Source organism: Aquarana catesbeiana, linkage group LG04, assembly GCF_042186555.1.
Source record: "Aquarana catesbeiana isolate 2022-GZ linkage group LG04, ASM4218655v1, whole genome shotgun sequence".
Taxonomy (NCBI): domain Eukaryota; kingdom Metazoa; phylum Chordata; class Amphibia; order Anura; family Ranidae; genus Aquarana; species Aquarana catesbeiana.
Window position 1 is genome coordinate 480,466,018 of NC_133327.1, and position 15,042 is coordinate 480,481,059.

Here is a 15,042-nt window from a genome sequence, read left to right on the forward strand (position 1 = left end):
TGAATAGAAATATTGAAATTCACAAAGAAGCTTTTGAGGGTTTTGGGAGTGATTGCCCCGAGAGTCTTAATTTTTGGGAGAGCAGTATGTGTGTGTTTCAGGGTAAGTTTATGTGCCAGCAACGAGCCAGGTAAAAAAATGTATGATTAGTCCAACTTAGACATTTCTCCGCTTTCGTAGTGAGGCAAATATTGAGTTCTGTACCGGCCTGTTCAAGCATGAGCAACAAGTCTGGATGTGGGGAACGTTTATGTTGGGTAGCTAGGGTTTGATATTCCTTAGTTTTTAGCAGGATCATTTCATCACAAGCTTTTTTGAGTCTGGATGCCAACTGAATCAAGAAACCTCGTATTGAAGCTTTGTGCACTGCCCAATTAATGGCAGGATTGGTATCTTCTGCTTTATTAATATCAAAGTAAGCTTTAAGGTGAGTAATAATGTCTAAGCAGTAAGATTTGTTACGAAGTATAGACTCATTTAGCCTCTAGTGGGATTTTGCTAACTTGATCGTTAAGTTAGAAAACATAAGTACCACAGGGTCATGGTCAGACCAAGGCGTTGACACTATCTTAGCCGCGGTCAATTTCGGCAATAGCCCCGAGAGGAGAAATACATGATCTATACGGGAATAACGATTATGGGCCCTAGAAAAGTGGGAATAGTCTCGAGCGGTAGGGTTGGCCTCCCTCCAAACATCAACCAGGTCATGATGATGTAACAGCTGAGCAAATTTTTGGCTTTGTTTGGGAGGGGACTGAAGTTTGAGACAAGTGAGATTTGTCCAGTATATGGTCTAATGCTAGATTAGAGTTGCCAGCTAAGATCACATCTCCCTCAAATTCCAGTGCCAAAGATCGGAGCAAGGAGTTGAAAAACGCTACCTGGTTCGTATTAGGGGCATAATAGACCAGAAATGTCACTAAATTACCCCCCAGGTGTCCCTTTACCATTAAGTACCTTCCCTCCTGGTCCATCAGTATTTTAGATTCAGTGAATGAGAGTCGTCGCAATAAGCAAAGCGCCACCCCTCGTTATTTCACTCTGGCATTAGCAAAGTAATAAACGGGATAGTCTTTATGTTTATAGCGGGGAGCGAAGGAAGAAGTAAAATGTGTTTCCTGAAGAGCTACAATATCAGCGCCCAGTGACTTGTAATAATTACAGTAAACACCTTAATACGTTTAGATGGAGAGCCCAACCCTGAACATTAGGAGAAAGCAGTCATATGGTTCCGTTCAGGTCAATTAACTTGGACATGGCAAAAGACAAGCACTGTAACATTTTAAATGACAATTGCATGGTTATGCAACACTGTACCCAAACATTATCAATTTTTTTCCCCCACAAATAGAACTTTCTTTTGGTGGTATTTGATCACCTCTGCGGTTTTTATTTTTTGCAATATAAACAAAAAAAAGAGCGAAAATTTTGAAATAAACAGTATCTTTTACTTTTTGCTATGTTAAATATCCCCCCCCCTCAGTTTAGGCCAATATGTATTCTATATATTTTTGGTAAATAAAATCGCAATACACATATATTGATTGGTTTGCGCAAAAGTTAGAGTGCCTATAAAATTGGTTATTGATTTATGGCATTTTTTTTTACTAGTAATGGCGGTGATCTGTGATTTTTGTCCTGACTGTGGCATTGCAGGGGGCAGATTAGACACTTTTGACACTATTTTGAGACCATTGACATATATACAGCGATCAGTGCTATAAATATGCACTGATTACTGTATTTCACTGAGATGGGACTGACTAGGGAAGGGGTCTGTTCAGTGTTCCTATATACTAGGAAAACACGATCTGTCACCTCTCCCCTGACAGGATGTGGATCTGTGTGTTTACACACACAGATCCATGTTCCTGCTCTGTCAGGAGCGATCGTGGGTGCCCGGAGGTCATCGCGGCCACTGGGTATAAGCATTGGCTCCTCTGTGACGCGCGCCCCCTATACCGCCGGAAAGCCGAGGACGTCATATAACGCCTGCCCAGGATGGGAGATCCCATCTGCGGACGTCATATTACTATAGGCGGGGAAGGAAGTGGTTAAGTATTAGGCTGGACTTCCACTTTAAGAATTGGTTGACAGGAGCGAGATCAGTTATACAAATGCCATTGGCGGTCAGCACAAAGTTCCCTCTTTGATTGAGTGGGTTACAGATATGTATTATATTGAGAGGATGGCGTTGCTCTTGGCACACAAATTGGATACACATGAACAATACCATTAAATATGGCTATCTTGGAAAGTATTTAGGGACTCAACTGAAATACGAAATCTTCTTGCGGAACCATTATAAGACCAGAACCAACTTTCTGTGAAGCTTGGAATATTTGTCCACTCCTGGCTGCTTTTCTTTTTATTACTTTTTATTCTTTCTTTAATTTTTTCCTGTACTATATTCTTTTTCTCTTTGTCTGTAAAGGTTTTTTTTTTGTTGCTAGTAGTATCCTCCTTGGAGTAGTAGCTTAATGCTAAAGACCCATATATTATTGATCATAACTTCCACTGGTATTGGAGGGGTGTGAATACTGCCTCCCAGCAATTGGTGCCATATATCTTCTGTATAGCTATGAATCTGTACTGGTCCATTTGTGCACCAGCATCGGCGTATATAACGTGGTATGCTCTCCATTGGGTGTTTATATATTGTATATTATATGCATTTGTTTTTTCAGGTGCTCCTTAAAAACACAGTTTATTGTTTTGTTGGTGTAGGTATGTAAAATAAATTCAGTTTGAAATCAGATCAGGGACAGTCTTTTGAAATCAGGGACAATTAGGAGCTAAGATATCCACTGAGTACAAATATGAGCTCATGATAGAATATTTTCTTTATGCCACCTTGTGGTCATTTTAAGTATAATTGGTGATTTGGGTTTCTCAATGTAGATTCTGATGGACAGGTATTTACCATTTTTTTTTTTAGTGTTATGGGATATGAGAACAAATGGAAAGTAAGTTGAGCAATGTTAATGTTTGTCTACTTATCACTTGATGAATGCCTTTCGACTTCATCAGTATACAAGACAATAGACAATACCTTAAGTACACAAGATAAATATATGAATATAATGATAAATGATGTGGAAAACTATGACCGACTGTGACTTGATTGCTATATGTAGTGTGCAATTTATTGTTCTGTGACATTCTCTTGGTGATGATGGAGTGTATACAGTATTATGCATTTTAAAGATCTAATAATGTTCATTTTGTGAGGGCATGTGTGAGGGCACCTTTAAAGGTGATCTCCAGGTTTAAGCTGGCCATACATGATTCGGTTTAGCAGGAACAGGTCAAATTTCAATCCATGTATGGGCTATCTATCAATCCATTTGTGTACAACCAGTCTGCCTAATGATCAGTGCCATTAGCAGAACTCAATAGTACTACAGGAGTGATTCCCCCTTCCACATCGAATGTGTGGATGGGGGAATCGGCACAGTGAATGGGTAAAAATGTATATTGTATGGCCTGCCTTACTGTCCCTTTAACTAGTTTGTTTGGGCCAAGCTGGTCCAAAGAAAGAAACTATTTTCTACATTAGCAAGTGCACCTGCTAGGCATGCTTTATAACTACTTTCTATCCGCCATTTGTATATAAGTTATAGACACAGAACATCAACCAAAAATCCAGAAAAAAACACATAAAACAAATGCTATAAATGAAGTTGCAGTTCAGTGAGTAAAATAAGTATTTGATCCCCAAGCAAAACATGACTTTGTACTTGGTGGAGAAACCCTTGTTGGCAAGCACAGAGGTAAGACGTTTCTTGTAGTTGGTGACCAGGTTTTCACACATCTCAGGAGGCATTTTGGTCCACTCTTCTTTACAGATCTTCTCTAAATCCTTAAGGTGAATTGGCTGTCTCTTGGCAGCTCAAAGTTTCAGCTCCCTCCATAAATTTTCTACAGGATTAAGGTCTAGAGACTGACTAGGCCACTCCATGACCTTAATTTTCTTGAGCCACTCCTTTGTTGCCTTGGCGGTATGTTTTGGGTCATTGTCATGCTGGAAGACCCATCCACTCATCCAAGATTTTACAATACATGGTCCTGTCTATTGGCCCCTCCATGCGCTAAAGTCGGCCTGTACCTTTAGCAGAGAAACCGCCCCAAAGCATCATGTTTCCACCTCTGTGCTTGACTGTAGGGATGGTGTTCTTAGGATCATAGTCAGCATTTTTGTACCTCCAAACACGGCAAGTCGAGTTAATGCCAAAGAGCTTAATTTTCGTCTCATCTGACCACAGCGCTTTCTCCCAATCCTTCTCTGAATCATTGAGATGTTCATTGGCATGGCTGTGCATGTGCTTTCTTGAGGAGGGGGACTCGCCATGTTTGGAGGAAGAAAACGCTAAAACGCTGACTATGACCCTAAGAATACATCTCTACAGTACAGCACAGAGGCGGAAACATTATGCTTTGGAGCTGTGTCTCTGCTAAAGGTACAGGCCGACTTTGGCGCATTGAGGGGCCAATGGACGGGGCCGTGTATTGTAAAATCTTGGATGAGAACCTTCTTCCCTCAGCCAGAACACTGAAGATGGAGAATGGTTGGGTTTTTCAGCATGACAATGACCCAACACATGCCACCAAGGCAACAAATGAGTGGCTCAAGAAGAAGCACATTAAAGTGGATGCTATAACTAGATTAGCAGCGTGCTGAACGATTCAAGGGATAGAGCTGAAAGTCTCTACCTATAAAGCGAGGGGGTGTGTGCATTTCCTCCAATCAGCTGTCTTGGCTGTATGCCCAGGCTTCACTTCAGTGGTAACCAGGAAGAGAAAATCTCCTAACATGATGTGGACTTTCTAAACAGTATATAAAGATGAAGACAGCAGATATACATGTAAAACGTATGTAGGGAGATTTGTTTCATCCCTGTGTATCATCTGAAGCTGTTCAATTCACTGGGTATATGTGAGGGTTTACATCCACTTTAAGATCATGGAGTGACCTTTCCAGTCTCCAGACCTTAATCCTATAGAACATTTATGGAGGGAGCTGAAACTTTGTGTTGCCAAGCGACAGCCAAGAAACCTTAAAGATTTGCAGAAGAGCTGTAAAGAAGAATGGACCAAAATCCCTCCTGAAGATGTGTGCAAAAATGGTCGCTAACTATAAGAAATGTCTTACCTTTGTACTTGACATCAAGGATTTCTCCACCAAGTACTAAGTCATGTTTTGCTTCGGGATCAAGTACTTATTTTACTCACTGAACTGCAACTCATTTTATAACATTTGCATCGTGTTTTTTCTGCATTTTTGGTTCATATTCTGTCTCTATCATTTCAAATACACCTATGATAAAAATTATAGACCCTTCACTTCTTTGTAAGTGGGCAAACTTACAAAATCAGCAGGGGATCAAATAATTATTTTCCCCACTGTATAAGACCTCATCAGGAAGCAGTGATACCAGGATCGTGGCTGCAGCCGCAGCCATGACCCTGGTGTAATTATTTAGAGCCGATAGTGGGCTTTCCTGTAGAAGTGAAACACTGCTAACTATAACTTGTGATTACAATGAAGTTGATCAAATAAAATTAATTGAAACAGACAGTTTTTACCGGAGCATTGTGAAAGGACTCTTAAGAACGTGTGTTTATAGTTTACTACTAAGCAAATGCTCTTACTTAGGAAGTGATGCTGTTTATAAAATCATATGTGAGAAAAATTTGTGTTCCATTTGGTACAAAATTTCAAGGTGATTGTGCAAATTACTTGTGGGATCTAATTGTACACAGTAAAGTAGCTCTCACAGCCAGTCATAAAATACTCATTATCAGTCCAGCTATTTACCCGATGAAAGCTGTTCTGTGACTGGATACTAGGGCGTTGTTGATTCTCAATGCTATTTTCATAAACGTGTTGGGTCTTAAACACAATTAAGAAATTAACTTCAGGAACTCTTGATCTGTTCTAGGTTGAAGATTATTCTCGTAGAAAGAATTTGACATTGGAAGAGGTTGAAAAATGGCTTGGTCCCATTCTCAGTTATGACCCTGATGAATAAACCAAGGTGATATATATGTATGTATGTGTATATATATATTTTTTTGTAAATTCTTTTTATTATTTTGTCATGTCAAAAGTACAAAACCAAGCCTCTGGGCATACCCTGGTTCGAATAGGTACAAAGCAGAAAGAAGGAAAAAAAACAGAACAAATTACCTAAGAATACCCCATGCTTGCTACTCATAAAACATGTATGTAAACATCCATCCACATATAATATACAACTAAAAGAGAGGAACATACCATCAGGACTGTCAGCCACCCTTCACTTCCCAGTACATGAATACGCAATACTACATAATAGTACTGCATCTGGGCAGAATACATGAGGCAGTGAACCTGTCAGACTAAACCATGGTCCAAACCACACATAATTATCTGTTTAGGACAGGAGTGGGGGGCATGCGCACTATTACCTTGACCCACAGTGGTGGCATCATAGCCAAATGTCCAAAGCTTTGTTAAACTTTTTAGGACATCCCGTATTCATATACGTTTCTTTGTAAGAGGAATAACAGAGTTGACTCCCAAGTATTTGGGGTGGGAACAGTTGCAGCTCTCCACTAATGGAGAGCTCCACTATAATGGATTTTCGTGCGTAAAACAAGGGCAACCCTAACAATGTACAAACCACTCTGGTGAGAGCCAGAGCCTCTGCCAACCCAAGTATACAGATATCCGCCTGTTGGGGTATAGAAATAGTGGTCAGGTGTGTGATAAACTGCAAGACACTTGTCCAAAACATTTGTGGGGAAGGGCACAACCATATCATGTGGAGGTACCTAGCAGATTCCTCTTAGCAATGCCAGCAGTGGGGCAGGCAGTCTGGATAAATTTTGTGAAGCCTATGGGGCGTGAAATGAAACTTGAGTATCTTAAACTGGATTAGTCGATCCTGAAAGACACCAGCTGAGAGAATGAATAGTCCCATATGTCCTCCCTATCCTCGTCATCCAGCCAGCCAAAAGGATCGTAAACTATCAAAACCATGGTGTGCAGTAGGCCATAAGGCCTTGTATATTGTCGACAAAGGCTTCACAAGGGAAACATGCCAGAGAAGCAACTTCATGTCAAACTGGCGTATGGTCAGAGGAGTGCTCCCAAATTGTACAACATAAGCATTGCGTAACTGAAGGAACCAGAAGGAGTAGGAACTAGGTAGTGCAAACTTTCACTTGAGATTGTTAAATGTCTGTAGTACACCACTCTTACATATATGGGCCAAGTAACTGATGCCACCAGCAGCCAGGGAAGGCTCGGGGGTAGAAAAAAAATTCTGGTAGTGTGAGGTTATCCATAAAGGAGTATCTGGGGCGTACCATCTGGAGTGGTTCCCTATCAGAGGGGTGACATGAGTCCATGCTCTGATTACTGTTTTCATGGAGGTCGTAAGAGGGTGTGGGACTTTAACACCCCTGAACAAAACATTCAGCAATGTTTCGAAGGAGCCCACACAAGCAGCCTCCAGGACTACCGCAGAATTTGTGTCATCCAAAATGAGCCAATTGTGAGCATGAGAAAGCAATGCAACTAGAAAATAAAAGAAATCCGGACAGGCTAGTTCACCCTGAGTCCAAGGTCTCTGAAGCATAGACAGCCGGAACCAAGGGGGGCGAGAGCCCCAAAGGAAACTGGTGACATGAGAATTGAAAAGTTTGAAAACAGATTTTGGTATTCATACCCGAGAGTGGCGCAAAAGATACAAAAGGGGGGGGGGAGCAACTTCATTTTTAGTAAATCAAAACAAAAATATACAGCGTTAAAAATACATTAAAACAAATATCCGTAAATATCCCCCAAAAAAGTGACAGTTCATTTAAATGTCCATACATATCCAGAATAAGATATCTTCACAAACTGAAAATGGCAAGATGGCAACTTACCAGAACTCAATACTGTCTCAACCAAGAGCACAGTAATCACACTTATCAGTGACTTGACCAGAGATATTCTCTCAGTGCAATCCCAGAATGTGTTCTCTTAGCCACGATATACCCCAGTGATTTGACATAAAACAATAAACATCATATAGTGTATAATTTAAAGAGTTCTTTTTAAAAGGAGTAAGAAAGGATTCCCATGAGGAAATTGATATCATTTAGTGCAAACACATGTATAGACTAACCTCCACCCATATGCAATGTGCACTCACCACAAAGATTATGCTGCCATATTATGCAACTGACTCGCTTAATGGGAATGGATGTTAACCGGCGTCAGACTTCCAATTCGCAGGATTCACTACCTCTTGCTACTTTTAATCTTTTAGGGGACACTGTGCTGCTCTGTCAGTCAGAGTACCACCACCACATGATAAAAGCTATATGGTGTGGTATTTATTTAGACAGATCAATTGCAGTGATCTATGTAAAACATTAACGTTCCATCATAAACCGCATAATCCCTGCACTCACATCAAAACGTTGCCACCTCAGAGAACGTCACGTGTACAGATCTGTCCAAAGTAAGTTTAGTAAGTTTATTCTGCCTATTAGGGACAGGGGTAAATTACTCCAGGTCTTCAATTTTGTTTTAAAGAACTGTAGGAAAGGATAGAGGAGAAGTATAGCCAAAGCTTGTTTTGCACCTGTTTTCAGCAGAGAGCGGGCTGAAGTCTGCTCTCTGCTGATGTCAAAGAAGTCGGTCCAGGGTCTGCGTCATCTTGACAATGGAAGTCAGGATCTGCCAGGTCCCTGGAGCGACACCCGGCTCAGCCTCTCGGTGAGTGAGAAGGGGGCAGAGCAGGGAGCTGTGACTGACAGTCTACAGTTCTCTGCTTGGGGAGCTGTCAGAACCAAGCGATTGGAGGTGTTTGATCGCTCGGCTCTCAGTGTAGAGGTGCGGGGGGACAAATGCAGCATCGGACTGATGCTGCATCCACCTAGGTAAGTATGATACTGGAATGAACCCCAACCCCATACTTCTCTTTTAAGTGTACAGACGTCCTGGGTGAAATGTGCGCTCCTTAGTTAAGGTAGAGGGAATTATGAACAGTTACAAATACCAGTCAATATTGACACAGAATCTTCAGGCTTCTGATAAAAAGCTGAATATGAAGAAAAACTTCATCTTTCAGCATGACAACGACCCAAAGCATACATCAAAATCAACAAAGGAAAGGGTTCACCAGAAGAAGATTAAAGTTTTGGAATTGCCCAGACCGGAATCCTGATTGAAAATCTGTGGGGTGATCTGAAGAGGGTTGTGCACAGGAGATCCCTTCGCAATCTGACAGATTTGGAGTGTTTTTGCAAAGAAGAGTGTGCAATTATTGCCAAGTCAAGATGTGCCATGGTGATAGACTCATACCCAAAAAGACTGGGTGCTGTAATAAAATCAAATAGTGCTTTAGTGTAGTGTATTAGTAGTAATAGTGTATTAATCGTGTATTTGTTTAAGGGTGTGCACACTTATGCAACCATATTGTTATTTTTTTTTTTCTTCCCTCCGCCTAAAAGATTTCAGTTTGTTGCCCAATTGAGTTGTACAATTTTTAGGTCACATTAACCAGTTGCTGACCGCCGCACACACATATACGTCGGCAGAATGGCTCGTACAGGCAAATGGACATACCTGTATGTCCCTTTAAATTTGCTGCCTTGCAGGTGCGCGCGCACCCACCGCGCATCACGGGAGTGTGCCCGCAGGTCCAACTAACTCGATGTTCGCTGGCGGCCCGCGATCGTGAGATGGAGAGGCAGAACGGGGAGATGCCTATGTAAACAAGGCATTTCCCTGTTCTGCCTAGTGACATGACAGGGATCTACTGCTCCCTGTCATCGGCAGCATTGATCGCTGTCATGTCAGTGGTAGACCACCCCCCCAGTTAGAATCACTCCCTAGGACACACTTAACCCCTTGATCGCCCCCTAGTGTTTAACCCCTTCCCTGCCAGTGTCATTTATACAGCAATCAGTGGCTATTTATAGCACTGATCGCTGCATAAATGACAATGGTCCCAAAATAGTGTCAAAAATGTCCGATATGTCCGCCATAATGTTGCAGTCCCAATAAAAATCGCAGATCGCCGCCATTACTAATTAAAAAAAAAATGAATAATAAAAATAAATTTATAAATAAATCTATCCCCTATTTTGTAGACACTATAACTTTTGCGCAAACCAATCAATATACATTTATTGCGATTTTTTTTTTTTTTTTTTTACCAAAAATATGTAGAAGAATACATATTGGCCTAAACTGAGGAAAACATTTTTTTATATATATTTTTGGGGGATATTTATTATAGCAAAAAGTAAAAAATATTGCTCTTTTTTTTCAAAATTGTTGCTCTTTTTTTGTTTATAGCGCAAAAAATAAAAACCGCAGAGGTGATCAAATACCACCAAAAGAAAGCTCTATGTGTGGGAAAAAACAACATCAATTTTGTTTGGGTACAACGTCCCATGACCGCGCAATTGTCAGCTAAAGCGACGCAGTGCCGAATCGCAAAAAATGCTCTGGTCACGAAGGGGGTAAATCTTTCCGGGGCTGAAGTGGTTAAAGGTGGAAAACATTCTTAAATGATTTATCTTTGTCTCAATATTTTACATCACAGAAACCATGACCTTTTAACAGGGGTGTGTAGACGTTTTATATCCACTGTATAGTCAAATAGTCTGGCCTTCAATAATCTAGCACTAAGGTGATATTTCAAATTAGATGTTATAAAAGCTACTGTTTAAGCAACATTTTCTCAATAGTGCCACACATAATGTAAACTCATTTTTTCATTATACCAATCCTTATATTTAAACCTGTCTTGGTAGAGAATATCAAAAGTTCAAAGCTTGAAGGGTTCCAATGTTAACCTGTTGATCTAGAAATTCAAGTTGTCTAGCTATCAAGCTGACATTTTTGCTTCAATATTTTGAATGCTATTTATGGTTCACTTAAATACAGCATTTAATGCTGTCCACATACAGTATTTGGCTCTACCTTCACCACCTCACATTAAATAGACTCACTGATTCAGGTGAACTAGCATTGTCAATCATTCTTTTGAGATACTTTGATGCACAGACTGCCTCTGAGTTGCTTTTGCGTTTCTTGGGTGTGCTTTGTGGAAAGAAAAGCAGCTTGTTACTCCAGAATTTATACTCTGAGATACTTTGAGATTAAACTAGCACAGTCAAAAAGGGTATGATAATATAATGTATATTACATACAGTACTGTGCAAAAGCTTTTAGCATGTGTGACAAAATGCTGTAAATTAAGAATACTTTCAGAAATAGAATTGATTGATTCTAAATCAAATCAATATTTCGTGTGACCATACTTTTGCCTTCAAAACGGCATCAATTCTTCTAGATACACTTGCACACAATTTTGGAAGGAATGTGGCAGTTAGGTTGTTCCAAATATCTTGGAGAAATTACCAGCTCAGCGAAGCTGGCCCCCCTACAATCAGCACAAATAAAAACTCAAGTGTGTTTCTTTAGTGCTACATTTGTGCTGTTTTGTGCTGCTAAAATTTCCGTTCTACCTTTTATCATTTTTGCATTATTAATGATTTATTAAAGGTCACCAAAGGTCCCAGTCAGCCCCCCTACAACGCCCAAATGACACAAAACTGGTCTCGTTGGTTAGTGCTACGTTTGTGCTGTTTTGTGCTGCTAACATTTCCGTTCTATCTATTATCGTTTTTGCGTTATTAATGATTTATTAAAGGTCACCAAAGGTCACTCAGCCCCCCTATAATGCCCAAATGACACAAAACTGGTCTCGTTGGTTAGTGCTACGATTGTGCTGTTTTGTACTGCTAAAATTTCCGTTCTATCTTTTATCGTTTTCTCGTTATTAATGATTTATTAAAGGTCACCAAAGGTCAGTCAGCCCCCCTACAACGCCCAAATGACACGAAACTGGTCTCGTTGGTTAGTGCTACGTTTGTGCTGGTTTGTGCTGTTAAAATTTTTATTTGTGCTGTTATGGTTTTTAAGTTATAACAGTTTTTTTTTTTTCAAACCCCACTCACTTTGCCCACCCTACAATCAGCACAAATAAAAACTCAAGTGTGTTTCTTTAGTGCTACTTTTGTGCTGCTAAAATTCCTGTCCTACCTTTTATCGTTTTTGCGTTATTAATGATTTATTAAAAGTCACCGAAGGTCACTCAGCCCCCCCTACAACACCCAAATGACACAAAACTGGTCTCGTTGGTTAGTGCTATGTTTGTGCTCTTTTGTGCTGCTAAAATTTCCGTTCTATCTTTTATCGTTTTCGCGTTATTAATGATTTATTAAAGGTCACCAAAAGTCAGTCAGCCCCCCTACAACACCCAAATGACACAAAACTGGTCTCGTTGGTTAGTGCCTCATTTGTGCTGGTTTGTGCTGCTAAAATTTTTATTTGTGCTGTTATGGTTTTTTAGTTATAACAGCTTGTTTTTATATTTGTGCTTTTTTGTGTCATAATAATAAAAATTTGTGCTGCTTTTATTTTTAAGATAATAGCAATTTGTTTTTTCCAGATGATGACATCACCCCGCTCTCCTGTCACATACCTGGTTAGTGAGCTCCTGGTTAGAAAGCAGCCATGGGAGCACAGTGAGGTATGAGTGCCTGTGATCAGTCCAGTAGACTGCGTGGTGGAAGCAGTCAGCAGGTGGATGTGGCGGCAGAACCAGCTGGTGGCAGATGAGCTGGCACTGAGCTTGGCTGGTGGCAGACTGTGGGTAAGCAGCTGGAAGCAGGAGACAGATGAGACCTTGCTGGGCTGAAGAGCTGTAGCAGGCTGGATGAGCAGGATGCAGGGTCAGATGAGCCGGATCCATAATGGTCAGGCAGATCAGGCATAGACGGCACACAACAGGATAATCGGGTCACAAACCAAGTCAGCAACAGGAGGTAGATCAGGCAAGAAGAGAAGGCAGAAGCAGAATCCGGAGACAAGCCAAGGTCAGGGCAGGTAGCAGTCAAACGGAGGTCAGGAGCAAGCTGGGTTAGGATCAGAGGTCAAACACAGGAATCAGGAATGAGCACACAGAAGCGGCACACCAAATTGCAGCCTGTTTAAATAGTCTGTCTGGTGCCAGCATTGGTGACAGGCTCACGCTCATCTGCCCAGCCAGTTGCCAGTCTGCGCATGCGCATATGTATGTACAGGGAGACATCATTTGTGCTATGCGAAAGCCTTCCCTGACACCCCCTACAGCAGCCAAACAAAATGAAAACGGGCTGGTTGGTTAGTGCCACGTTTGTGTTGATTTGTGCCTATTTACTTTCCATTCTGTGACGGCGTCTCTTCGTCTGACGGCTCTTAAATAACTGGGTGGCCCCGCCCCCTCTGACGCACGGGACATGACGGGACTTCCCTGTGGCATTCCCCGTGACGTCACAGGGAAGTCCCGTCAAGTCACCGTGCGTCAGAGGGGGGTGGGGTCACCGGGGGGCCCCGCCCCCCGTTATTTAAGAGCCGTCAGACGAAGAGACGCCGTCACACAGCGGGAGCCTCCCTTCATGACAGCATGGGTGCGGAGCGGCCCGGAGAAGAAAATGAAGAAGAGAAGAAGGAAGAAGAGAAGAGGATGAAGAAGAAGATGAAGAGAAGAGCGGGAGCCTCCCCTCATGCCATGGGTGCGGAGCGGCCCGAGGAGAAGAAGATAGAAGACGCCGCGGAGGAGATGCTGGACGAGAACGCTGGAGGAAGAACCAGAAGAAGATGAAGGAAGAAAGAAGAATCATTTAAATAAAGGAATTGTCAAAAACTGTCTCTTGTCATTTTTAACATTTTTGACAGTTTTTTAGTGAAATGGCAGGGGTAAGTACCCCCTTACCATTTCACACAGGGGGGGGCCGGGATCTGGGGGTCCCCTTGTTAAAGGGGGCTTCCAGATTCCGATAAGCCCCCCGCCTGCAGACCCCCACAACCACCGGCCAGGGTTGTGGGGATGAGGCCCTTGTCCTCATCAACATGGGGACAAGGTGTTTTGGGGGCTACCCCAAAGCACCCTCCCAATGTTGAGGGCATGTGGCCTGGTACGGTTCAGGAGGGGGGGGCCGCACTCTCGTCCCCCCCTCTTTTCCTGCGGCCTTTGTTTTTGTTTTTTTTTTTGGCGCGGGGTTCCCCTTAAAATCCATACCAGACCTGAATGGTCTGGTATGGAATTTAGGGGGAACCCCACGTCATTTTTTATTTTTTATTTTGGCCGGGGTTCCCCTTAATATCCATACCAGACCTAAAGGGCCTGGTATGGAATTTAGGGGGACTCCCACATCATTTTTTTTTTTTTCATTTTGGTTCGGGATTTCCCTGTGGGGAATTCCCATGCTGTTTTTATCAATGAACTTCTATGTGTATTGTCGGCAATGCAATAGCCGCGGGTAGTTTTAAATGGCTTTTTTTCCTTCGAAACGTCATTTTGCTGTCAGACTGTTCTAAACACAGGAAACATGCGCCCCTTTACAGGCATACTATAGACATCCCCCAGGTACGAAATTTAAAGGGATATTACACTTTTATTGTTTGACTTTAAGCATTATTAAAATCACTGCTCCTGAAAAAACGGACATTTTTAAAACTTTTTTTGCATTGATCCATGTCCCCTGGGGCAGGACCCGGGTCCCCAAACACTTTTTATGACAATAACTTGCATATAAGCCTTTAAAATTAGCACTTTTGATTATTCATGTTCGTGTCCCATAGACTTTAACGGTGTTCGCGTGTTCGAGCGAACTTTTTTCCTGTTCGCATGTTCTGGTGCGAACCGAACAGAGGGGTGTTCGGCTCATCCCTACTCCTGACCTCCGTTTGACTGCTACCAGCCCTGACCTTGGCTTGTCTCCGGATTCTGCTTCTGCCTTCTCTTCTTGCCTGATCTACCTCCTGTTGCTGACTTGGTTTGTGACCCGACTATCCTGTTGTGTGCCGTCTATGCCTGATCTGCCTGGCCATTATGGACCCGGCTCATCTGACCCTGCATCCTGCTCATCCAGCCTGCTACAGCTCTTCAGCCCAGCAAGGTCTCATCTGTCTCCTGCTTCCAGCTGCTTACCCACAGTCTGCCA

The 15,042-nt window shown here is 42.1% G+C and overlaps 1 protein-coding gene across 4 annotated transcripts in view; it reads left to right on the top strand.

Annotated features, from left to right (window-relative positions):
- Positions 1–15,042, top strand: part of MTR (5-methyltetrahydrofolate-homocysteine methyltransferase) — a 1,497,716-nt gene that overhangs the window by 1,469,095 nt on the left and 13,579 nt on the right. For 3 of the 4 annotated variants that reach the window (XM_073627629.1, XM_073627631.1, XM_073627632.1), the window contains one exon: positions 5,943–6,038. In XM_073627629.1, coding sequence (XP_073483730.1) covers positions 5,943–6,032 — 90 coding nt within the window. In that variant the 3' untranslated portion in view covers positions 6,033–6,038. Of the gene's footprint in view, positions 1–5,942; positions 6,050–15,042 lie in introns of all 4 variants that reach the window. The other variant, XM_073627630.1, reaches the window with a different exon arrangement.